This window comes from Rhinatrema bivittatum, chromosome 19 (assembly GCF_901001135.1).
Source record: "Rhinatrema bivittatum chromosome 19, aRhiBiv1.1, whole genome shotgun sequence".
NCBI classification, from domain to species: Eukaryota; Metazoa; Chordata; class Amphibia; order Gymnophiona; family Rhinatrematidae; genus Rhinatrema; species Rhinatrema bivittatum.
Window position 1 is genome coordinate 42598137 of NC_042633.1, and position 26807 is coordinate 42624943.

At 49.5% G+C, this 26807-nt stretch overlaps 1 protein-coding gene across 1 annotated transcript in view; it reads left to right on the top strand.

Annotated features, from left to right (window-relative positions):
* Window positions 1-297: 297 nt before the first annotated feature.
* Window positions 298-26807, top strand: part of ELAVL3 (ELAV like RNA binding protein 3) — a 37513-nt gene continuing 11003 nt past the window's right edge. The window contains exons 1-2 of the mRNA XM_029584548.1: window positions 298-489; window positions 24197-24416. Coding sequence (XP_029440408.1) covers window positions 298-489; window positions 24197-24416 — 412 coding nt within the window. The remainder of the gene's footprint in view (window positions 490-24196; window positions 24417-26807) is intronic.

Consider the following 26807-nt stretch of genomic DNA (forward strand, 5'->3'; position numbering starts at 1 on the left):
TGAGGATCATCAATGCTGTGTGCTCCTCGTGCTGCTGTATAATGTAACCGAGGAGGAGGTATTAATTTGGAGGGAATGAGGATCATCAATGCTGTGTGCTCCTCTGTGCTGCTGTATAATGTAACTGAGGAAGAGGAGGTATTAGGGAATGAGGATCATCAATGCTGTGTGCTCCTCTGTGCTGCTGTATAATGTAACTGAGGAAGAGGAGGTATTAGGGAATGAGGATCATCAATGCTGTGTGCTCCTCGTGCTGCTGTATAATGTAACAGAGGAGGAGGTATTATTTTGGAGGGAATGAGGATCATCAATGCTGTGTGCTCCTCTGTGCTGCTGTATAATGTAACCGAGGAAGAGGAGGTATTAGGGAATGAGGATCATCAATGCTGTGTGCTCCTCGTGCTGCTGTATAATGTAACCAAGGAGGAGGTATTATGGTGGAGGGGGATGAAGATCATCAATGCTGTGTTCCCACTGCTGCTCTACAATGTGAGAGGAGGCAGAGGGATTTTTGTGAAGTGACCGAGGATCATCAACGCTGTGTGCTCCTCAGTGCTGCTGTATAATGAGAGAGGAGGAGGAGGAGGGATTGTTGATGAGGGAATGAAGATCATCGATGCTGTGTGTGTACCCCTCAGTGCTGCTGTTTAATCTGAGAGAGGAGAAGGGATTATTGTGGAAGGGATGAGTATCATCAATACTGTGTGCCTCTGAAGTTTTGTTTGTCCAGATGTTGTTACAGAGTCAGCGACTTTGGGGAGAAGAGACTCCCCTAGTGCCTGGGAGTGTCAGCTTCAGCCCCCAGACACGATCCATTTCCTCCTGGAAGCCACCTCTCCCCTTAGAACCAATCACAAACCGCTGAAACTCAGTTTCTGGTTTGCATGGAGGAGGAGACACTGAATCACACAGAGAGAAAATATAGAAGGAGCTGGTGAGCCACTGCGGCTGCTGCTCAGCTGAAGGCAGGGACTGTATCTTCCTCTGCCTCTTCTATAATCCCCGGCTCTGTCACTGACTCTCTGTGTGTGACCTCAGAGTGAGTCACTTTATCCCTCCGTGCCTCAGCTCTAATCCCCAGCTCTGTCACTGACTCTCTGTGTGTGACCTCAGGGGGAGTCACTTTATCCCCCTGTGCCTCAGTTCTAATCCCCGGCTCTGTCACTGACTCTCTGTGTGTGACCTCAGGGAGAGTCACTTTATCCCCCTGTGCCTCAGTTCTAATCCCCGGCTCTGTCACTGACTCTCTGTGTGTGACCTCAGAGTGAGTCACTTTATCCCCCTGTGCCTCAGTTCTAATCCCCGGCTCTGTTACTGACTCTCTGTGTGTGACCTCAGAGTGAGTCACTTTATCCCTCTGTGCCTCAGCTCTAATCCCCAGCTCTGTCACCGACTGTCTGTGTATGACCTCAGAAAAGTCACTTTATGCCCCTGTGCCTGAGCTCTAATCCCCACAGTCCCATTAAGAACAAAAGAACATAAGATATTGCCATGCTGGGTTAGACCAAGGGTCCATCAAGCCCAGCATCCTGTTTCCAACAGAGGCCAAACCAGGCCACAAGAACCTGGCAATTACCCAAACACTAAGAAGATCCCATGCCACTGATACAATTAATAGCAGTGGCTATTACCTAAGTAAACTTGATTAATATCCGTTAATGGACTTCTCCTCCAAGAACTTATCCAAACCTTTTTTAAACACAGCTACACTAACTGCACTAACCACATCCTCTGGCAACAAATTCCAGAGTTTAATTGTGCGTTGAGTAAAAAAGAACTTTCTCCGATTAGTCTTAAATGTGCCCCATGCTAACTTCATGGAGTGCCCCCTAGTCCTTCTATTATCAGAAAGTGTAAATAACCGATTCACATCTACTTGTTCTAGACCTCTCATGATTTTAAACACTTCTATCATATCCCCCCTTCTCCAGTGCAATTATATCTTTTCTGAGATGCAGCGACCAAAATCCTACTCTCTGTTTCCTGCCTTTTAGCCAGTTTGTAATCCATGAAAGGACATCACCACCTATCCCATGACTTTTTAGTTTTTTTAGAAGCCTCTCATGAGGAACTTTGTCAAACGCCTTCTGAAAATCCAAATACACTACATCTACCAGTTCACCTTTATCCACATGTTTATTAACCCCTTCAAAAAAATGAAGCAGATGTGTTAGGCAAGACTTGCCCTGGGTAAATCCATGCTGACTTTGTTCCATTAAACCATGTCTTTCTATATGCTCTACAATTTTGATCTTGAGAATAGTTTCCACTATTTTTCCTGGCACTGAAGTCAGGCTAACCGGTCTGTAGTTTTGCGGATCGCCCCTGGAGCCCTTTTTAAATATTGGGGTTACATTGGCCACCCTCCAGTCTTCAGGTACAATGGATGATTTTAATGATAGGTTACAAATTTTAACTAATAGATCAGAAATTTCATTTCTGAGTTCCTTCAGTACCCTAGGATGCATACCATCCGGTCCAGGTGATTTACTACTCTTTAGTTTGTCAATCTGGCCCTATTACATCTTCCAGGGTCACAGTGATTTTGTTCAGTTCGTCTGACTCATCACCCCTGAAAACCATCTCCGGAGCTGGTATCTCCTCAACATCCTCATTAGTAAACATGGAAGCAAAAAATTCATTTAGTCTTTCTGCAATGGCCTTCTCTTCCCTAAGAGCCCCTTTAACCCCTCGGTCATCTAATGGTCCAACCGACTCCCTCACAGGTTTCTTGCTTTGGATATATTTAAAAAAGTTTTTATTATGAGTTTTTGCCTCTATGGCCAACTTCATTTCAAATTCTCCCTTCGCCTGTCTTAATGTTTTACACTTAGCTTGACAATGCTTATGTTTTATCCTATTTTCTTCAGATGGATCCTTCTTCCAGTTTTTGAAGGATGTTTTTTTTGGCTAAATTAGCCTCTTTCACCTCACCTTTTAACCATGACGGTAATCGTTTTGCCTTCCTTCCACCTTTCTTAATGCGTGGAATACATATGGACTGAGCCTCTAGGATTGTATTTTTAAACAATGTCCAAGCCTGTTGAACACTTTTAACCTTTGCAGCTGCACCTTTCAGTTTTTTTCTAACTATTTTCCTCATTTTATCAAAGTTTCCCTTTTGAAAGTTTAGTGTTAGAGCTGCAGATTTACTTATTGTCCCCCTTCCAGTTATTAGTTTAAATTTGATCATGTTATGATCACTATTGCCAAGTGGCCCCAGCACCGTTACTTCTCTCACCAAATCCTGCGTTCCACTAAGAATTAAATCTAAAATAGCTCCCTCTCTTGTTATTTCCTGAACAAATTGCTCCATGAAGCAGTCATTTATTACATCCAGGAACTTTATGTCTCTAGCAAATGTTACATTTACCCAGTCAATATTGGGGTAATTGAAATCTCCCATTATTATTGCACTGCCAAATTGGTTAGCTTCCCTGATTTCTCTTAGCATTTCATCATCTGTCTGACTATTTTGTCCAGGTGGATGGTAGTATACTCCTATCACTATACTCTTACCCAACACACATGGGATTTCTACCCATATAGATTCTACTGAGCATTTAGTCTCTTGTATGATCTTCATCCTGTTGGACTCTATACCCTCCCGGACATAAAGTGCCACACCCCCACCAAGTTGATCCTCCCTATCATTGCGATATAATTTGTACCCTGATATAGCACTGTCCCATTGGTTATCCTCCTTCCACCAAGTCTCTGTGATGCCAATTATGTCAATCTCATCATTTGCTGCTATACACTCTAACTCTCCCATCTTACTTCTTAGACTGTTGGCATTGGCATACAGACATTTCAAAGTGTGGTTTTTGTTTGTATTAACAACCTGCTTTTCAGTTGTTAGGGATAATTCGGAAATCATTAGCTTTGGTGATTTTTTACATATATTATGTATTTATTTATTTATTTTTCTATACCGACATTCGATTTGACATATCACATCGGTTTACATTTAACAAGATGTCTAAGGCGAGCCTTTTATGACATGATACAATATAACCGCTTAATTGAGTAACTGGTTGCATACATATAACTGTTTTACCACAAGATAGTAATACAATATAACTTGCTTAATTGCATAACATTATACAGAAAATATTAAAAGATAAATTAACTATGTACAGTAGCAGGGGGGCTGGGAGGGGGGTAGGGGGAATGTTGAACGATGGGAGAAGGGGGCATAGTTCATATACATAGTTCATATAGGCATATGAACTATGAACATATAAGAACATAAGAACATAAGAACATAAGAAAATGCCATACTGGATCAGACCAAGGGTCCATCAAGCCCAGCATCCTGTTTCCAACAGTGGCCAATCCAGGCCATAAGAACCTGGCAAGTACCCAAAAACTAAGTCTATTCCATGTAACCATTGCTAATGGCAGTGGCTATTCCCTAAGTGAACTTAATAGCAGGTAATGGACTTCTTGGAGGAGAACTTATCCAATCCTTTTTTAAACACAGCTATACTAACTGCACTAACCACATCCTCTGGCAACAAATTCCAGAGTTTAATTGTGCGTTGAGTGAAAAAGAACTTTCTCCGATTAGTTTTAAATGTGCCCCATGCTAACTTCATGGAATGTCCCCTAGTCTTTCTACTATCTGAAAGAGTAAATAACCGATTCACATCTACCCGTTCTAGACCTCTCATGATCTTAAACACCTCTATCATATCCCCCCTTAGCTGTCTCTTCTCCAAGCTGAAAAGTCCTAACCTCTTTAGTCTTTCCTCATAGGGGAGCTGTTCCATTCCCCTTATTTTGGTAGCCCTTCTCTGTACCTTCTCCATCGCAATTATATCTTTTTTGAGATGCGGCGACCAGAATTGTACACAGTATTCAAGGTGGGGTCTCACCATGGAGCGATACAGAGGCATTATGACATTTTCCGTTTTATTCATCATTCCTTTTCTAATAATTCCCAACATTCTGTTTGCTTTTTTGACTGCCGCAGCACACTGAGCCGACGATTTCAATGTGTTATCCACTATGACACCTAGATCTCTTTCTTGGGTTGTAGCACCTAGTATGGAACCTAACATTGTGTAACTACAGCAAGGGTTATTTTTCCCTATATGCATCACCTTGCACTTATCCACATTAAATTTCATCTGCCATTTGGATGCCCAATTTTCCAGTCTCACAAGGTCTTCCTGCAATTTATCACAATCTGCTTGTGATTTAACTACTCTGAACAATTTTGTGTCATCTGCAAATTTGATTATCTCACTCGTCGTATTTCTTTCCAGATCATTTATAAATATATTGAAAAGTAAGGGTCCCAATACAGATCCCTGAGGCACTCCACTGTCCACTCCCTTCCACTGAGAAAATTGCCCATGTTTGCTTTTGATGGAACCTCTCTGTTGGGATGCCCTAACTCTCCTGTTTCATTAGTATCCTTCAAGGATACATTTCTCCGAACCACGGACTGCTGAGTGACTGTTGGCTTTCCCCCTTGTTCTAGTTTAAAAGCTGCTCTATCTCCTTTTTAAAGGTTAGTGCCAGCAGTCTGGTTCCACTCTGGTTAAGGTGGAGCCCATCCTTTCGGAAAAGTCTCCCCTTTCCCCAAAGGTTTCCCCAGTTCCTAATAAAGCTGAATCCCTCTTCCCTGCACCATCGTCTCATCCACGCATTGAGACTCTGGAGCTCTGCCTGCCTCTGGTGACCTGCACGTGGAACAGGGAGCATTTCAGAGAAAGCCACCCTGGAGGTTCTGGATTTAAGCTTCCTACCTAAGAGCCTAAATTTGGCTTCCAGAACCTCCCTCCCACATTTTCCTATGTCATTGGTGCCCACATGTACCACGACAGCCGGCTTCTCCCCAGCACTGTCTAAAATCCTATCTAGGTGACGCGTGAGGTCCGCCACCTTCGCACCAGGTAGGCATGTTACCAGGCGATCCTCACGCCCACCCGCCACCCTGCTATCCACATTTCTAATAATCGAATCACCAACTATGACGGCCGACCTAACCCTTCCCTCCTGGGCAGTAGCTCTGGGAGACTTGTCCTCAGTGCAAGAGGACAATGCATCACCTGGAGAGCAGGTCCTTGCTACAGGATCACTTCCTGCTACACCAGGGTGATGTTCTCCTACTGGGCGACCTTTCTGATCCAAGGCAGCACTGGGGCTGCCAGACTGGATTTGGGACTTTGGCTACTATGTCCCTGAAGGTCTCGTCAATGTACCTCTCTGTCTGCCTCAGCTCCTCCAAGTCTGCTACTCTAGCCTCCAGAGATCGGACTTGTTCCCTGAGAGCCAGGAGCTCTTTGCACCGAGTGCACAAATGCAATCTCTCACCGGCGGGTAAAAAATCATACATGTGACACTCAATGCAAAAGACTGGGAAGCCCCCCTCTTGCTGCTGGACTGCTGCCTTCATCTTAGTTTTATTGAGTTCCTAGTCAAGTTTAGGATACTAAGGGAGTTGGAATGAGAGTACTTTAAATTTTCAGGTGAATTTACTAATTAATCAGCTAGTGTCCTACAAGGGGATGATTAAACTTTCAATAAGGGCTGGTACAATAGTATGATTTAGATAAGACCCTGATTCATTTTTAATGAGAAAGTGTCTCATGCCTAAAAATCAAGGGTTGAGTGGGTGGGAAAGACAGACACTAGAATTAATTATCTCTGGCTTACCTATTCTCTCAGACACACACAAACTCTAAAGAATATATCCCTCTATTTCACCTTTCACCAATCTTTTATAAGTCCAAAGTTATGTAAACCGGAGTGAAGGCAACTAGCTATACTTCGGTATAAAAAAAAAGCGTAAATAAATACTTACCAATTCTCTTTAACCACCATTAAATTCATCTTCACTCTCTTAATTGAAGGGTCAATGGCACATGCATCCGGTCCTCTTCTACTGCAAAGGGTGCCAGGGCCTCTGGAATTCAATCCCTAGATCGCTTGCAGTGACCTCTGGTCTCCTCTCCCGGGGGATGCTGGGAGCAGTATGCAGATGAGCCTTCCGGTCCTAAGAACATAAGAAATTGCCCTGCTGAGTCAGACCAAGGGTCCATCAAGCCCAGCATCCTGTTTCCATCAGTGGCCAAACCAGGCCACAAGAACCTGGCAATTACCCAAACACCAAGAAGATCCCATGCTACTGATGCAATTAATAGCAGTAGCTATTCCCTAAGTCAACTTGATTAATAGCAGGTAATGGACTTCTCCTCCAAGAACTTATCCAATCCTTTTTGAACCCAGCTACACTAACTGCACTAACCACATCCTCTGGCAACAAATTCCAGAGCTTTATTGTGCGTTGAGTGAAAAAGAACTTTCTCCGATTAGTCTTAAATGTGCTACTTGCTAACTTCATGGAGTGCTCCCTAGTCCTTCTATTATCTGAAAATGTAAATAACCGATTCATATCTACTCGTTCAAGACCTCTATCATATCCCCCTTCAACAGTCTCTTCTCCAAGCTGAACAGCCCCCTTTCCATCTAGCTTTAAATAGATTCCATCTCCTTTATCATTTTGGTACCTTCTCCATCGCAACTATATCCTTTTTTAGAATTGTACAGAGTCTCTGGATCACTTGCAGTGATCTCTGGACTCCTCTCCCGGGGGATGCTGGGAGCAGTATGCAGATGAGCCTTTCCGTCCTCTTCTACTGCAAAGGGTGCGGGACCTCTGGAATTCAACCCCTGGATCACCTGCGGTGACCTCTGGACTCCTCTCCCGGGGGATGCTGGGAGCAGTATGCAGATGAGCCTTTCCGTCCTCTTCTACTGCAAAGGGTGCGGGACCTCTGGAATTCAACCCCTGGATCACCTGCGGTGACCTCTGGACTCCTCTCCCGGGGGATGCTGGGAGCAGTATGCAGTTGAGCCTTTCTGTCCTCTTCTACTGCAAAGGGTGCGGGGGGGGCTCTGGAATTCAACCCCTGGATCACCGGCGGTGACCCCTGGACTCCTCTCCAGGGGGATGCTGGGGGCAGTATACGCAGGGGGACAGTAGCTATGTATAAAATATAGGACTCTGCAGAGCTATAAACGAGTCCCCTTTAATTTGTGACTTGTAGACTGCTGAGGCTTGCACAGACATGGAGAGAGAGACACAGATAGGGCGCGAGGGCTGTTTCTCCTTTTCTCCTGGAAAGGAATAAAAACCCAGGTTTTGCAGCTGGGGTGAGCCTAGGAGGACTGAATGGTCGTCCTAGAAACGAGGCTTCCTCCAGGGACAGATGGCCGTCTTTCCTGGGGGGGAGGGGGGGGGGAAGAGTGGCCCAAAATGCTGGATACAGGAGGTTTCCCCCGATAAATGCCCCTCCCCCCATGCCCCTCTGCCCCTGCGTCGTGCTGCTGGGAAGTGCTGGGTGTAGTGCAGAGAAAGCTCCTGGACAGGTGCCAGCCGGGGAAGCTAAGCCCAGCGTGTGCGGGATAAGACAAAAACCATCTGAATTAGGGAATTAGCTGGGATAAGCCAGGCCCCATCTGAAATGGAGATGGATTAACTTCAGGGCTGAATATCCGGCAGCCCCGGGGGTGTGGATGCTCGGCACATGGAGGCCGGATCCGGGGCCAAGGCTGGGCTGAAGTCCTGCGCCACTGAAGCTCTGGCAGCTGCCGAAGCCTTTCTGCTGGGTCACTGCAGAAGTAATTCATTCCGGCTTCTCCTTTCTTGTTCAGTGTTTTATCAGATGCCTCCTCCTTATAAGGCTTCAGCGCTCCTAACATTTTCACTTTCAGCCCCCGCGCTCTCTGCGTTTCTCGGGAGTCTCCTCTGGTATTTCCAGCCCCCGCGCTCTCTGCATTTCTCGGGAGTCTCCTCTGGTATTTCCAGCCCCCGCGCTCTCTACATTTCTCGGGAGTCTCCTCTGGTATTTCCAGCCCCTGCGCTCTCTGCATTTCTCGGGAGTCTCCTCTGGTATTTCCAGCCCCTGCGCTCTCTGCGTCTCTCAGGAGTCTCCTCCAGTATTTCCAGCCCCTGCGCTCTCTGTATTTCTCAGGAGTCTCCTCCGGTATTTCCAGCCCCTGCGCTCTCTGTATTTCTCAGGAGTCTCCTCCGGTATTTCCAGCCCCTGCGCTCTCTGTATTTCTCAGGAGTCTCCTCCGGTATTTCCAGCCCCTGCGCTCTCTGATTTCTCAGGAGTCTCCTCCGGTATTTCCAGCCCCTGCGCTCTCTGTATTTCTCAGGAGTCTCCTCCGGTATTTCCAGCACCTGCGCTCTCTGCATTTCTCAGGAGTCTCCTCCGGTATTTCCAGCCCCTGCGCTCTCTGCATTTCTCAGGAGTCTCCTCTTGTATTTCCAGCCCCTGCGCTCTCTGCATTTCTCAGGAGTTTCCCCTGGGATTTTCAGCCCCTGCGCTCTCTGCATTTCTCAGGAGTCTCCTCTGGTATTTCCAGCCCCTGCGCTCTCTGCATTTCTCAGGAGTCTCCTCTGGTATTTCCAGCCCCTGCACTCTCTGCATTTCTCAGGAGTCTCCTCTGGTATTTCCAGCCCCTGCGCTCTCCGCGTTTCTCAGGAGTCTCCTCTGGTATTTCCAGCCCCTGCGCTCTCTGCATTTCTCAGGAGTCTCCCCTGGTATTTCCAGCCCCTGCGCTCTCTGCATTTCTCAGGAGTCTCCTCTGGTATTTCCAGCCCCTGCGCTCTCTGCATTTCTCAGGAGCCTCCTCTGGTATTTCCAGCCCCTGCTCTCTCTGCATTTCTCAGGAGTCTCCTCTGGTATTTCCAGCCCCTGCCCTCTCTCTGCATTTCTCAGGAGTCTCCTCTGGTATTTTCAGCCCCTGCGCTCTCTGCGTTTCTCAGGAGTCTCCTCTGGTATTTCCAGCCCCTGCGCTCTCCGCGTTTCTCAGGAGTCTCCTCTGGTATTTCCAGCCCCTGCGCTCTCTGCATTTCTCAGGAGTCTCCTCTGGTATTTCCAGCCCCTGCGCTCTCTGCATTTCTCAGGAGTCTGGTATTTCCAGCCCCTGCGCTCTCTGCATTTCTCAGGAGTCTCCCCTGGTATTTTCAGCCCCTGCGATAACTGTACATCAGAAACACGCTGCCCTGTGGGGTTGTGGGACACAACATGAATCTTGGCTGTCATTGCCGGCAAGCAAAGGGCATTTCCCCCATATTGGCCAAGTTGTGCCTTTTAAAGTATCTGATGCAGCTAAACCAGTGAAACAGATTGAGGTTTGCAAAGTCATGAGTGGGAGGAACAGATAAGTAAGGGACACTCAATTACCCTTTCACTAAAACAAAGGGGCTTTCCATGAAACTAACAACCAGTGCCAGAGGACCTGATCTGGGTGTGACCCGGCCTGGCACTTCTTATGTTCTTATGTATGGGATGAGGGGCTCGATGGGTCCTGGGTGTGACCCGGCACTTCTTATGTTCTTATGCACAGGATGAGGGGCTCGATGGGTCCTGGGTGTGACCCGGCACTTCTTATGTTCTTATGTACGGGATGAGGGGCTCGATGGGTCCTGGGTGTGACCCGGCACTTCTTATGTTCTTATGTACAGGATGAGGGCTCGATGGGTCCTGGGTGTGACCCGGCACGGCACTTCTTATGTTCTTATGTACAGGATGAAGGGCTCGATGGGTCCTGGGTGTGACCCGGCACTTCTTATGTTCTTATGTACAGGATGAGGGCTCGATGGGTCCTGGGTGTGACCCGGCACTTCTTATGTTCTTATGTACGGGATGAGGGGCTCGATGGGTCCTGGGTGTGAACCGGCACTTCTTATGTTCTTATGTACAGGATGAGGGGCTCGATGGGTCCTGGGTGTGACCCGGCACTTCTTATGTTCTTTTGCATGGGATGAGGGGCTCGATGGGTCCTGGGTGTGACCCGGCACTTCTTATGTTCTTATGTACGGGATGAGGGGCTCGATGGATCCTGGGTGTGACCCGGCACGGCACTTCTTATGTTCTTATGTACAGGATGAGGGGCTCGATGGGTCCTGGGTGTGACCCGGCACTTCTTATGTTCTTATGTACGGGATGAGGGGCTCGATGGATCCTGGGTGTGACCCGGCACGGCACTTCTTATGTTCGGGATGAGGGGCTCGATGGGTCCTGGGTGTGACCCGGCACTTCTTATGTTCTTATGTACGGGATGAGGGGCTCGATGGGTCCTGGGTGTGACCCGGCACTTCTTATGTTCTTATGTACGGGATGAGGGGCTCGATGGGTCCTGGGTGTGACCCGGCACTTCTTATGTTCTTATGTACGGGATGAGGGGCTTGATGGGTCCTGGGTGTGACCCGGCACTTCTTATGTTCTTATGTACAGGATGAGGGGCTCGATGGGTCCTGGGTGTGACCCGGCACTTCTTATGTTCTTATGCATGGGATGAGGGGCTCGATGGGTCCTGGGTGTGACCCGGCACTTCTTATGTTCTTATGTACGGGATGAGGGGCTCGATGGGTCCTGGGTGTGACCCGGCACTTCTTATGTACGGGATGAGGGGCTCGATGGGTCCTGGGTGTGACCCGGCACTTCTTATGTTCTTATGTACGGGATGAGGGGCTCGATGGGTCCTGGGTGTGACCCGGCACTTCTTATGTTCTTATGTACGGGATGAGGGGCTCGATGGGTCCTGGGTGTGACCCGGCACGGTACTTCTTATGTTCTTATGTACGGGATGAGGTGCTCGATGGATCCTGGGTGTGACCCGGCACTTCTTATGTTCTTATGTACGGGATGAGGGGCTCGATGGGTCCTGGGTGTGACCCGGCATGGCACTTCTTATGTTCTTATGTACAGGATGAGGGGCTCGATGGGTCCTGGGTGTGACCCGGCACTTCTTATGTTCTTATGTACAGGATGAGGAGCTTGATGGGTCCTGGGTGTGACCCGGCACGGTACTTCTTATGTACGGGATGAGGGGCTCGATGGATCCTGGGTGTGACCCGGCACTTCTTATGTTCTTATGTACGGGATGAGGGGCTCGATGGGTCCTGGGTGTGACCCGGCACGGTACTTCTTATGTACGGGATGAGGGGCTCGATGGATCCTGGGTGTGACCCGGCACTTCTTATGTTCTTATGTACGGGATGAGGGGCTCGATGGATCCTGGGTGTGACCCGGCACTTCTTATGTTCTTATGTACGGGATGAGGGGCTCGATGGGTCCTGGGTGTGACCCGGCACTTCTTATGTACGGGATGAGGGGCTCGATGGGTCCTGGGTGTGACCCGGCACTTCTTATGTTCTTATGTACAGGATGAGGAGCTTGATGGGTCCTGGGTGTGACCCGGCACGGTACTTCTTATGTACGGGATGAGGGGCTCGATGGATCCTGGGTGTGACCCGGCACTTCTTATGTTCTTATGTACGGGATGAGGGGCTCGATGGGTCCTGGGTGTGACCCGGCACGGTACTTCTTATGTACGGGATGAGGGGCTCGATGGATCCTGGGTGTGACCCGGCACTTCTTATGTTCTTATGTACGGGATGAGGGGCTCGATGGATCCTGGGTGTGACCCGGCACTTCTTATGTTCTTATGTACGGGATGAGGGGCTCGATGGGTCCTGGGTGTGACCCGGCACTTCTTATGTACGGGATGAGGGGCTCGATGGGTCCTGGGTGTGACCTGGCACTTCTTATGTGGAAAGTGTTATAAACATCAAAATCACAGAACATATAGAAAGACATGGTTTAATGGAACAAAGTCAGCATGGCTTTAACCAGGGCAAGTCTTGCCTCACAAATCTGCTTCACTTTTTTGAAGGAGTTAATAAACATGTGGATAAAGGTGAACCGGTAGATGTAGTGTATTTGGATTTTCAGAAGGCGTTTGACAAAGTTCCTCATGAGAGGCTTCTAGGAAAAGTAAAAAGTCATGGGATAGGTGGCGATGTCCTTTCGTGGATTACAAACTGGCTAAAAGACAGGAAACAGAGAGTAGGATTAAATGGGCAATTTTCTCAGTGGAAGGGAGTGGACAGTGAAGTACCTCAGGGATCTGTATTGGGACCCTTACTGTTCAATATATTTATAAATGATCTGGAAAGAAATACGACGAGTGAGATAATCAAATTTGCAGATGACACAAAATTGTGCAGAGTAGTTAAATCACAAGCAGATTGTGATAAATTGCAGGAAGACCTTGTGAGACTGGAAAATTGGGCATCCAAATGGCAGATGAAATTTAATGTGGATAAGTGCAAGGTGATGCATATAGGGAAAAATAACCCATGCTATAATTACACGATGTTGGGTTCCATATTAGGTGCTACAACCCAAGAAAGAGATCTAGGTGTCATAGTGGATAACACATTGAAATCGTCGGCTCAGTGTGCTGCGGCAGTCAAAAAAGCAAACAGAATGTTGGGAATTATTAGAAAAGGAATGATGAATAAAACGGAAAATGTCATAATGCCTCTGTATCACTCCATGGTGAGACCGCACCTTGAATACTGTGTACAATTCTGGTCGCCGCATCTCAAAAAAGATATAATTGCGATGGAGAAGGTACAGAGAAGGGCTACCAAAATGATAAGGGGAATGGAACAACTCCCCTATGAGGAAAGACTAAAGAGGTTAGGACTTTTCAGCTTGGAGAAGAGACGACTGAGGGGGGATATGATAGAGGTGTTTAAAATCATGAGAGGTCTAGAACGGGTAGATGTGAATCGGTTATTTACTCTTTCGGATAGTAGAAGGACTAGGGGACACTCCATGAAGTTAGCATGGGGCACATTTAAGACTAATCGGAGAAAGTTCTTTTTTACTCAACGCACAATTAAACTCTGGAATTTGTTGCCAGAGAATGTGGTTCGTGCAGTTAGTATAGCTGTGTTTAAAAAAGGATTGGATAAGTTCTTGGAGGAGAAGTCCATTACCTGCTATTAAGTTCACTTAGAGAATAGCCACTGCCATTAGCAATGGTTACATGGAATAGACTTAGTTTTTGGGTACTTGCCAGGTTCTTATGGCCTGGATTGGCCACTGTTGGAAACAGGATGCTGGGCTTGATGGACCCTTGGTCTGACCCAGTATGGCATTTTCTTATGTTCTTATGTTCTTATGTACGGGATGAGGGGCTCGATGGGTCCTGGGTGTGACCCGGCACGGCACTTCTTATGTTCTTATGTACGGGATGAGGGGCTCGACGGGTCCTGGGTGTGACCCAGCACGGCACTTCTTATGTTCTTATGTACGGGATGAGGGGCTCGATGGGTCCTGGGTGTGACCCGGCACTTCTTATGTTCTTATGTACGGGATGAGGGGCTCGATGGGTCCTGGGTGTGACCCGGCACTTCTTATGTTCTTATGTACGGGATGAGGGCTCTATGGGTCCTGGGTGTGACCCGGCACTTCTTATGTTCTTATGTACGGGATGAGGGGCTCGATGGGTCCTGGGTGTGACCCGGCACTTCTTATGTTCTTATGCACGGGATGAGGGGCTCGATGGGTCCTGGGTGTGACCCGGCACTTCTTATGTTCTTATGCACAGGATGAGGGGCTCGATGGGTCCTGGGTGTGACCCGGCACTTCTTATGTTCTTATGTACAGGATGAGGGGCTCGATGGGTCCTGGGTGTGACCCGGCACTTCTTATGTTCTTATGTACGGGATGAGGGGCTCGATAGGTCCTGGGTGTGACCCGGCACGGCACTTCTTATGTTCTTATGTACGGGATGAGGGGCTCGACGGGTCCTGGGTGTGACCCAGCACGGCACTTCTTATGTTCTTATGTACGGGATGAGGGGCTCGATGGGTCCTGGGTGTGACCCGGCACTTCTTATGTTCTTATGTACGGGATGAGGGGCTCAATGGGTCCTGGTTCTGTCCCTGTAATGGGTTAAAATTAATTTTGATAGATTGGTATCCTTTGCGCATTTTAAGGAAGAGGCTGGCATTGCCCTGTGTGCTCTTTACACTTTTCCTCAACTCCCTGACACGTCTGCTTTTACGGAGGGAGGTTGAAAGGCCGCTTCATTGCTGTCTTTGTCCAGATTTCCTTGGGGGGTTAGCTTGTCTTTTTTTCTCTCTGCCAGCTGCTCTCTCCCTCCTGCGTTTCATGAACTGCTTGGGGCCGTCTCCGGATCCGGGGCTGTGAGATGAGGAGTCAGACGCTGAGGTTGCGCTCACTCGCAGTCTGGCAGCGGCTGCACATAACGGCGCTGTAGGTGGATGCCTGGGTGTCTGAACGTTCGTCTGGGTCTCCGCATGTAGCGTGTGTCGAATGATTTTACGCGGAGTGAGGTAGAGGGAACGCTGTGCCCCCTCCAGGGTCTTGGCTCTGGCTGCCGGTGGGGCTCGTTCTCTCTCTCTCTCTCTCCCTGCCGCACAGCTCTTCAGCTCCAGGCTGCGAGAGCAGTGGAGCCAGGAGGGCACTGTTAACTCAGTGAGCTGGGTCTGGGTTTTCACGTTTCCCCTTTCCTGGATCTGAGAAGACACAGAATAGGGGCACATAAGTCCATAAAATTCAGGGATTCCTGAATCAGTGGTGAGACCTCGCTGGCATCCGTGCTGACTCCCAACGAGAGCGGGTGAGGGACACAAGAACATAAGAATTGCCCTACTGGGTCAGACCAAGGGTCCATCAAGCCCAGCATCCTGTTTCCAACAGTGGCCAATCCAGGCTACAAGAACCTGGCAATTACCCAAAACATTAAATAAATCTCAGGCTACTATTGCTTATTAATCAATAGCAGGTAATGGATTTCTCCTCCAGGAACATCCAAACCTTTTTTGAACCCAGCTACACTAACTGCACTCACCACATCTTCTGGCAACAAATTCCAGAGCTTTATTGTGCGTTGAGTGAAAAAGAACTTTCTCCGATTAGTCTTAAATGTGCTACTTGCTAACTTCATGGAGTGCCCCCTAGTCCTTCTATTATCTGAAAGTGTAAATAACCGAGTCACATCTGCCCGTTCTAGACCTCTCATGATCTTAAACACCTCTATCATATCCCCCCTCAGCCGTCTCTTCTGCAAGCTGAAAAGTCCTAACCTCTTCAGTCTTTCGTCATAGGGGAGCTGTTCCATTCCCCTTATCATTTTGGTCGCCCTTCTCTGTACCTTTTCCATCACAATTATATCTTTTTTGAGATGCGGCGACCAGAATTGTACCCAGTATTCAAGGTGCAGTCTCACCATGGAGGGATACAGAGGCATTATGACATTTTCTGTTTTATTCACCATTCCCTTTCTAATAATTCCCAACATTCTGTTTGCTTTTTTGACTGCCGCAGCACACTGAGCCGACGATTTCAATGTGTTATCCACTATGACACCTAGATCTCTTTCTTGGGTTGTAGCACCTAATATGGAACCCAACATTGTGTAATTATAGCATGGGTTATTTTTCCCTATATGCATCACCTTGCACTTATCCACATTAAATTTCATCTGCCATTTGGATGCCCAATCTCCAGTCTTGCAAGGTCTTCCTGCAATTTATCACAATTCGCTTGTGATTTAACTACTCTGAATAATTTTGTATCATCCGCAAATTTGATAACCTCACTCGTCGTATTCCTTTCCAGATCATTTATAAATATATTGACAAGCACCGGTCCAAGTACAGATAACTGAGGCACTCCACTGTTTACCCTTTTCCACTGAGAACATTGACCATTTAATCCTATTCTCTGTTTCCTGTCTTTTAGCCAGTTTGCAATCCACGAAAGGACATCACCACCTATCCCATGACTTTTTACTTTTCCTAGAAGCCTCTCATGAGGGACTTTATCAAACGCCTTCTGAAAATCCAAGTATACTACATCTACCGGTTCCCCTTTATCCACATGTTTATTAACTCCTTCAAAAAAGTGAAGCAGATTTGTAAGGCAAGACCTGCCTTGGGTAAATCCATGCTGGCTGTGTCCCATTAAACCAGGTCTATCTAAATGTCTTGTGATTTTATTTTTTATAACAGTTTCCACGATTTTTCCCGGCCCTGAAGTCAGGCTCACCAGACAGGTGCCTGAATGCTGTAAAATTTCTCTGTTGCTTCCGTACTGATCAGAGGTTTTGTGGGATATGCTGCAAAAACCCTTATGCAAAATACAGACACGTTCAGTCCGGCATGGAAATGCAGCGTGAATGTGGCATCCGAGGTTGGGATATGTAGGGCAGCCTGAGAAGCGAAGATTCAGTGCAAAAAAAATAAAATGCAGAGTTCTTGCATTTAGGATGCAGAACTGAAAAGCAGCAGTAGAGGACAGAGGGTAAGAATAGTTACTGGGAGACAGATTACGAGATCATTGTGTCTGTTGGAACGAGGTGCTGGTGGTGCTGGGGAGAAGCACAACCAGTAGACCGTGGCAGGGAAAGATGAACCAGACCACCCAGTCTGCCCAGTCCAGACTGCTAAGGATACATCCTTGTGTCCAGCCATAGAGCGTGGCCATTTGTAAGGTTTCGCTCCTTATTCAGGGCTTTTTTTTTTTTTTTTTAAATTTTGGCTTCTGGGTTTGGACTCTACCAGCTCTGGCAGATAAGCATGCAAGATCTCCTCCCCGGTTCACGGCCGGTACCCCTCCCTTCCCCTCTACAAATCATTCATCTGGTATGCAGAAAGGCAAGGATCGGATACAGTGGCAAACAGGGGATGGGTGCTTACCCCTTTTCAAATAGTATAGGACTGGGGTACCCCGCCCTGAAACCAACAGCCAGCAGATTAAAAAAAAAATGCAGAAGTTAACTTTTTCACCCAATGAACAGTCAAAACTGAGGATTCTGTTGCTGGAGGATGCGGTGAAGGTGACGAGCAGAGCAGGGTTTAAAAGGGGTTCCGGACAAGTTCCTGGAGGAAACGTCCATAGCAGACCTGGGAAAAACCATTACTTACTCATCACTGGGACTGAGCTATGAGCAATGGATCTGCCACGGAAACCCCGATCTGGAATAGGCACCGGCAGGAGAGCGGAGGCTGAGCACATCTTATGCTCTTAGTACTTGCGTCCCTGCTAGGACGTCTGACAGCTCACTTCCATGTTTCCATTCGTTCCGGCAGCCCCAAAAGGAGGCAGTAATGCCTCCGAAGCTCATCTGGAATATTATGTCCAATCCTCTGAAAGGAGGCAGATAAAATTGAGAAGGTCCCAGAGAAGGGGGTCCAAGGTGAGGCAGAAACAGCATTAAGAGCTCAGACGCGGATCAAAATCCGTACACCCCAGAGGAGAAGAGAAATAGGGGAAAACGACAGAGACATGGCCATAAATCAGGCACGAGCAGCCCTTTATATAGGAAACGTTCTAGAACAAGAAGGTCCAAAGGAGTAACATCTGGAAATATTTATTTACTGAAACCTTCTTCCAGGCAGGCGGTGGAAGAGGCAGAAGCAGTAGCACGACTGATGAAAGGCGCAAGATAAGTGCAGAGTATACCGAGCTGTGAAGGAGTGAGGGGGATGTACGCAGCAGTCTACCAGGGATGAAACTTGACGGGATTAGACAGGAGTTTAAAAAAAAACCCTTTTCTACCATCACAGTAGCAAATCACCTGGACCAGATGGCAATAGTCCCAGAGTAGCGAAAGAACTGAGGAATGAAATTGTAGACCTATTGGTTAGCAATCATATAAACGATCATTAAAATCAGCTACGGTACCTGCAGGTTGGAGGGCGGGCAATGCAATGCCGGCTTTTGAAAAGGGCTCCAGGGATGATCCGGGAAATTACAGACCAGTGAGCCTGATGTCAGTGCCAGAAACAAAATGGTTGAAAATAAAGAACAGAAATTACTGACCATATAGATAGGCATAGCTTAATGTGACAAAGTCAATATGGATTTAGCTAAAACAAGACTTACCTCAGTAATCTACTACATTATTTGGGGTCGTAAACAAACCTGTGGATAAAGGGGAGCCAGTTGATACAGTGTATCTGGAAGTTTACAAAGTGTTTAACAAAGTATCTCATAAGAGACTTTTGAGGAAATTAGAAAGTCATGGGATAGGGGGCAGTGTGCATCGCCAGCTGAAAGAAAACAGAGAGCAGGGCTATAAATGGAAAATGTTCCCAATGGAGAAAGGTGAATAGGGGCGCGCCCCAGGGATCTGTACCAGGACTGCTGCTTTTTAACATAACTCATAAAGGATCTAGAGCTGGGAATGATAAGTGAGGGGATCAAATTTGCTGATGAGACAAAATCATTCAAAGTTGTTAAACCACAAGAGAATTGTGAGAAATTGCAAGAGGACCTTGCAAAACTGGGGAGACTGGGAATGCAAATGGCAAATGAAATTTAATGTGCACAAGTGCAAAGTGATGCACTTAGGGAAGAGTAACCCCAGTTATAGCTGCACAATGCAAGGTTCCACATTAGGAGACACCACTCAGGAAAAGGATCTGGAAGTTATCATTGATAATACATTGAAATCTTCTGCTCAGTGTGCAGCAGCAGCCAAGAAAGCAAACCGAATGCTGGGGATTATTAGGAAAGGAATGGAGAATAAAACAGAGAATATCCTAATGCCTCTGTATCACTCCATGGTGCATCCTCATCCTGAGTACTGTGTGCAGTTCTGGTCACCACATCTCAAGAAAGATAGAGCAGAATTAGAAAAAGTACAGAGAAGGGCGACCAAAATGATAAAGGGGATGGAACAATTCCCCTATGAGGAAAGGCAAAAGAGTTTAGGACTCTTCAGCTTGGAGAAGAGACGGCGGAGGGGAGGGGCGGGCTATAAAATAATGAGTGGAGTGGAACAAGAAAACATTAATCAGTTATTTACTCTTTCAAACAGTACAAAGACCAGGGGACACACAATGAAGTTACTGGGTAATACATTTAAAACTAATAAGAGAAAATATTTGTTTTACTCAACGCACAATTAAGCTCTGGAATTTGTTCCAAAGGATATGGTGAAAGCTGTTAGCATAGCTGTGTTTAAAAAAGGATTAGACAACTTCCTGCAGGAAAAGTCCATTAACCATTACTAAGGTGGACTTGGGGAAATCTACTGCTAGTCCCTGGGATGAGCATCATAGAATCTGTCAACCTTTTGGGATCCTGCCAGGCACTTGTGATCTGACTTGGCCACTGTTGGACACAGAATACTGAGCCTGATGGACCTTTGGTCTGACCCAGTAAGGCAATTTCTTATGTTTTTATATTTCTTGGATTGTAGGTCTATAGAGATTCTCACCTCTAGGACCCGAGGGATTGGGGGATGGGAGCGGGGATACGGAGCCTGTCACCTCTAGGACTGGAGGTATCAGGGGACGTGAGCAGGGATACAGAGCCTGTCACCTCTAGGACTGGAGGGATCAGGGGATGGGTGCAGGGATACAGAGCCTGTCACCTCTAGGACTGGAGGGATCAGGGGATGGGAGCAGGGATACAGAGCCTGTCACCTCTAGGATTGGAGGGATCAGGGGACGGGAGCAGGGATACAGAGCCTGTCATCTCTAGGACTGGAGGGATCAGGGGATGGGAGCAGGGATACAGAGCCTGTCACCTCTAGGACTGGAGGGATCAGGGGATGGGAGCAGGGATACAGAGCCGTTCACCTCTAGGACTGGAGGGATCAGGGGATGGGAGCAGGGATACAGAGCCTGTCACCTCTAGGACTGGAGGGATCAGGGGATGGGATACAGAGCCTGTCACCTCTAGGACTGGAGGGATCAGGGGATGGGAGCAGGGATACAGAGCCCGTCACCTCTAGGACTGGAGGGATCAGGGGATGGGAGCAGGGATACAGAGCCCGTCACCTCTAGGACTGGAGGGATCAGGGGATGGGAGCAGGGATACAGAGCCCGTCACCTCTAGGACTGGAGGGATCAGGGGACGGGAGCAGGGATACAGAGCCTGTCACCTCTAGGACTGGAGGGATCAGGGGACGGGAGCAGAGATACAGAGCCCGTCACCTCTAGGACTGGAGGGATCAGGGGACGGGAGCAGGGATACAGAGCCCGTCACCTCTAGGACTGGAGGGCTCAGGGGACGGGAGCAGGGATACAGAGCCCGTCACCTCTAGGACTGGAGGGATCAGGGGATGGGAGCAGGGATACAGAGCCCGTCACCTCTAGGACTGGAGGGATCAGGGGACGTGAGCAGGGATACAGAGCCTGTCACCTCTAGGACTGGAGGGATCAGGGGACGGGAGCAGGGATACAGAGCCCGTCACCTCTAGGACTGGAGGGATCAGGGGATGGGAGCAGGGATACAGAGCCTGTCACCTCTAGGACTGGAGGGATCAGGGGACGTGAGCAGGGATACAGAGCCCGTCACCTCTAGGACTGGAGGGATCAGGGGATGGGAGCAGGGATACGGAGCCCGTCACCTCTAGGACTGGAGGGATCAGGGGATGGGAGCAGGGATACGGAGCCCGTCACCTCTAGGACTGGAGGGATCAGGGGATGGGAGCAGGGACACGGAGCCCGTCACCTCTAGGACTGGAGGGATCAGGGGACGGGTGCAGGGATACAGAGCCTGTCACCTCTAGGACTGGAGGGATCAGGGGAAGGGAGCAGGGATACAGAGCCTGTCATCTCTAGGACTGGAGGGATCAGGGGACGGGAGCAGGGATACAGAGCCTGTCACCTCTAGGACTGGAGGGATCAGGGGACGGGAGCAGGGATACAGAGCCTGTCACCTCTAGGACTGGAGGGAGCAGGGGATGGGAGCAGGGGTACAGAGCCTGTCACCTCTAGGACCCGAGGGATCGGGGGATGGGAGCAGGGATACAGAGCCTGTCACCTCTAGGACCCGAGGGATCGGGGGATGGGAGCGGGGATACAGAGCCTGTCACCTCTAGGACTGGAGGGATCAGGGGACGTGAGCAGGGATACAGAGCCTGTCACCTCTAGGACTGGAGGGATCAGGGGATGGGAGGGATCAGGGGATGGGAGCAGGGATACAGAGCTGTCACCTCTAGGACTGGAGGGATCGGGGGATGGGAGCAGGGATACAGAGCCTGTCACCTCTAGGACTGGAGGGATCAGGGGACGGGAGCAGGGATACAGAGCCTGTCACCTCTAGGACTGGAGGGATCAGGGGACGGGAGCAGGGATACAGAGCCTGTCACCTCTAGGACTGGAGGGATCAGGGGACGGGAGCAGGGATACAGAGCCTGTCACCTCTAGGACTGGAGGGATCAGGGGACGGGAGCAGGGATACAGAGCCTGTCACCTCTAGGACTGGAGGGAGCAGGGGACGGGAGCAGGGATACAGAGCCTGTCACCTCTAGGACTGGAGGGATCAGGGGATGGGAGCAGGGATACAGAGCCTGTCACCTCTAGGACTGGAGGAATCAGGGGACGGGAGCAGGGATACAGAGCCTGTCACCTCTAGGACTGGAGGGATCAGGGGATGGGAGCAGGGATACAGAGCCTGTCACCTCTAGGACTGGAGGGATCAGAGGATGGGAGCAGGGATACAGAGCCTGGCACCTCTAGGACTGGAGGGATCAGGGGACGGGAGAAGGGATACAGAGCCTGTCACCTCTAGGACTGGAGGTATCAGGGGACGGGTGCAGGGATACAGAGCCTGTCACCTCTAGGACTGGATGTATCAGGGGACGGGTGCAGGGATACAGAGCCTGTCACCTCTAGGACTGGAGGGATCAGGGTATGGGAGCAGGGATACAGAGCCTGTCACCTCTAGGACTGGAGGGATCAGGGGATGGGAGCAGGGATACAGAGCCTGTCACCTCTAGGACTGGAAGGATCAGGGGACGGGAGCAGGGATACAGAGCCTGTCACCTCTAGGACTGGAGGGATCAGGGGATGGGAGCAGGGATACAGAGCCTGTCACCTCTAGGACTGGAGGGATCAGGGGACGGGAGCAGGGATACAGAGCCTGTCACCTCTAGGACTGGAGGGATCAGGGGACGGGAGCAGGGATACAGAGCCTGTCACCTCTAGGACTGGAGAGATCAGAGGATGGGAGCAGGGATACAGAGCCTGTCACCTCTAGGACTGGAGAGATCAGAGGATGGGAGCAGGGATACAGAGCCTGGCACCTCTAGGACTGGAGGGATCAGGGGATGGGAGCAGGGATACAGAGCCTGTCACCTCTAGGACTGGAAGGATCAGGGGACAGGAGCAGGGATACAGAGCCTGTCACCTCTAGGACTGGAGGGATCAGGGGACGGGAGCAGGGATACAGAGCCTGTCACCTCTAGGACTGGAGGGATCAGGGGACGGGAGCAGGGATACAGAGCCTGTCACCTCTAGGACTGGAGGGATCAGGGGATGGGAGCAGGGATACAGAGCCTGTCACCTCTAGGACTGGAGAGATCAGAGGATGGGAGCAGGGATACAGAGCCTGGCACCTCTAGGACTGGAGGGATCAGGGGATGGGAGCAGGGATACAGAGCCTGTCACCTCTAGGACTGGAGGGATCAGAGGATGGGAGCAGGGATACAGAGCCTGTCACCTCTAGGACTGGAGGGATCAGGGGATGGGAGGCAGGGATACAGAGCCTGTCACCTCTAGGACTGGAGGGATCAGGGAATGGGATGCAGGGACACAGAGCCTGTCACCTCTAGGACTGGAGGGATCAGGGGACGGGAGCAGGGATACAGAGCCTGTCACCTCTAGGACTGGAGGGATCAGGGGATGGGAGCAGGGATACAGAGCCTGTCACCTCTAGGACTGGAGGGATCAGGGGATGGGGGCAGGGATACAGAGCCTGTCACCTCTAGGACTGGAGGGATCAGGGGATGGGGGCAGGGATACAGAGCCTGTCACCTCTAGGACTGGAGGGATCAGGGAATGGGTGCAGGGACACAGAGCCTGTCACCTCTAGGACTGGAGGGATCAGGGGATGGGAGCAGGGATACAAAGCCTGTCACCTCTAGGACTGGAGGGATCAGGGGATGGGAGCAGGGATACAGAGCCTGTCGCCTCTAGGACTGGAGGGATCAGGGGACGGGAGCAAGGATACAGAGTCTTGGGTTTCCACCTCACCCAGATGGAACAAGGTTTTGTATGTCTAGATTTGCAGTTTCATTTTCTTCTGGAAAAGCAGGACTGGAGCGCACTGTCAAGGCTGACCTAGGACTGGTGGCAACCCTAGAGCCCGTCACCTCTGGGGCTGCACGGGAGATGTTTACCATTGTTCTGTCCCCGTGATATTTTAATCAGCACGCTGCTGTTCTCATCCCGACTCTTCCTCCCTGAAGGTTATTGCCTACGTCCCCCCTTCTTCACGCACCGGCCAATTATGGGGTCTCAGATGTTGCGGGACCGCGCTGCATCCTGCAGAGCAATTTACGGATTATAAACCTCCCCTGCCCTCCTGTTTCCTCTCCCTTTCAGCAGATAATCAGCACCATGGAAACGCAGGCGTCCAACGGCCCCACAGGGAACAGCATCCCCAATGGCCCAGCCATCAGCATGAACGGTGCCACCGATGACAGCAAGACCAACCTCATCGTCAACTACCTGCCCCAGAACATGACGCAGGAGGAGTTTAAGAGCCTCTTCGGGAGCATCGGCGAGATCGAGTCCTGCAAGCTCGTGCGGGACAAAATCACAGGTACGCAGAAAGGTACATGCACCGTCCTGGGGCTATCTGGGGGGGAGGGGTCTCCTCCTCGCTTTGGGCTCGCTGCTTCGTGTACGTTAGCGGGGAGAGGCGGCCTGGCTTTTGCCCCCGTCGTGGGCTGCGTGGAGGTGTGGGGGGGAGGGGCAGGAGAACCAGGACCGGCTCAAGTCTCTCCCTGCTGACCCGGAGCCACGATTTCACAGGGGGCACACGTACGGGGGGGGCAGGGTGGACCCTGGACCAGGGATAAAAACGCAGGTGGGAGGGTGAATCCCTACAGCGCGCTTAAGACAAGAGAGCTCGGTCGCTCACATAAATATTTGCAAAGGTGTTTACCAAGGTTTTAAAAGCGTTGTAAAAAAATAAAAAACAAGGCACTTCCGTGGCCATGACCCGCTCTTGCCTATATCTCTTATTTATTTAAGAGCCATGGTCAATCAAAGCCGCGCAGAGCCGGCCCGATGGCAATCACACGCACGCTGCAGGAAGCCACCCCCACGCCAACGACCCATGGCGCCGTCTCCCACTCATCCACGTGCAGCTGCTGGGAATTAGCCACGCCTTCAGCTCTTTCCCCCTCTCCAATGCTCAAATAATTTGTTTCCTGTCCGATATCCTCTGGCGAATTGGGGGCCACCAGCGGGACAGGCTCCATTTCTTGCCTGCCTTGCAGCGGAGCCCTCCAGCTCGATCGCAATTCAGGGGTGGGGGGGTGGGGCCTCAGGCACCCCCCCCCCCCGATCCCACTCAGGCAGCCACGCTAGCCTAAGCCATGCGAGAGTCCCACACTACACTTAAGACGCTTAATGTGAGAGCAGCAATGCATGCACCCCCCCCCCCCTCAAAAGCCAACAAACCCAAGAGGGGCTGAGGTCTCCTTAGCAATCTCAACGCAACCGGACACAGCCACGGCTAACCAAAATGGCCGCCGGCTGGATCCTCAGCACAAGAAAAGCAGCGCTGCCCCGTCAAAATTGACGGCGAGGTAAATGCTGCCCTGGAAAAATGTGAAAGCCGCGCAGCCCTGCTGGCAACACTTTTCCATTTACCGAGGCGGCGCTGACCACGCCGTCAATTTTGATAGGGCAGCGCGGCTTCGTCGTCAGAGGATCGCCCCTGCCGGAATTAGTGCAATGCTAAAACGTCCCCGGCCAGAAGTTATTCCCTTGGCCATAGAGGGTGAAGAAGGAGATTGCTGCTACCTGCTAAGTCAAGGAGGAAATGAGAGAGAAGGAGCATGTGTGCATGTGTGTGGGACAGCGAGAGAGCATGAGAGCGGGAGAGCGAGAGAGAGCGTGTGCTTGTGTGCGGGAGAGCGAGAGAGAGCATGCGTGCATGTGTGTGGGAGAGCAAGAGAGCGAGAGAGCATGTGTGCTTGTGCGAGAGAGCATGTGTGCGAGAGAGAGAGAGCATGTGTGCGAGAGAGAGAGAGCATGTGTGCATGTGTGAGAGAGCATGTGTTCTTGTTTGTGGGAGAGTGAGAGAGAGAGCTTGTGTGTGTATGAGAGAGAGAGACAGCATGTGTGTGCACAAGTACCCCAGTTACTCTCTGCTTGCTAATCCATGACAATTTCAGGGCATCTGGAAATCAAAAGTTCCAAGCAATGGATAACGGGGAATTTTTTTAAAAATCCTTATTGTGATTGTTGGGTGTTACTCGATGTGTCTCTTTTGAAATATTGTATTCGATGTTTGGAAGATTTTTATTTTAATTATTGAATGTTATTCTATTCATTAATTGTTTTGAATTATTCTTTTTATTGCTATGGTTTTATGAGGAATGGTAATGTTTCTGTTTTTTTTACATTGTTGCAGTGCTTGTTGCAGTTTCCAGTTCAGTTTCTATCTGTACATTTCTATGTATACTGTATGGCCTATTTATTCTGTATTTGGGGGGGGATCTGTCTGTGCTTTGCACGTGTGACGGGAGTGAGTTATTCCATCAGCCTGTACATTTCTATGTATACTGTGTGGCCTCTTTATTCTGTATTTGGGGGGGATCTGTCTGTGCTTTGCACGTGTGACGGGAGTGAGTTATTCCATCAGTCTGTACATTTCTATGTATACTGTATGGCCTCTTTATTCTGTATTTGGGGGGGGATCTGTCTGTGCTTTGCACGTGTGACGGGAGTGAGTTATTCCATCAGTCTGTACATTTCTATGTATACTGTGTGGCCTCTTTATTCTGTATTTGGGGGGGGATCTGTCTGTGCTTTGCACGTGTGACGGGAGTGAGTTATTCCATCAGTCTGTACATTTCTATGTATACTCTTTATTCTGTATTTGGGGGGGATCTGTCTGTGCTTTGCACGTGTGACGGAGTGAGTTATTCCATCAGTCTGTACATTTCTATGTACACTGTATGGCCTCTTTATTCTGTAT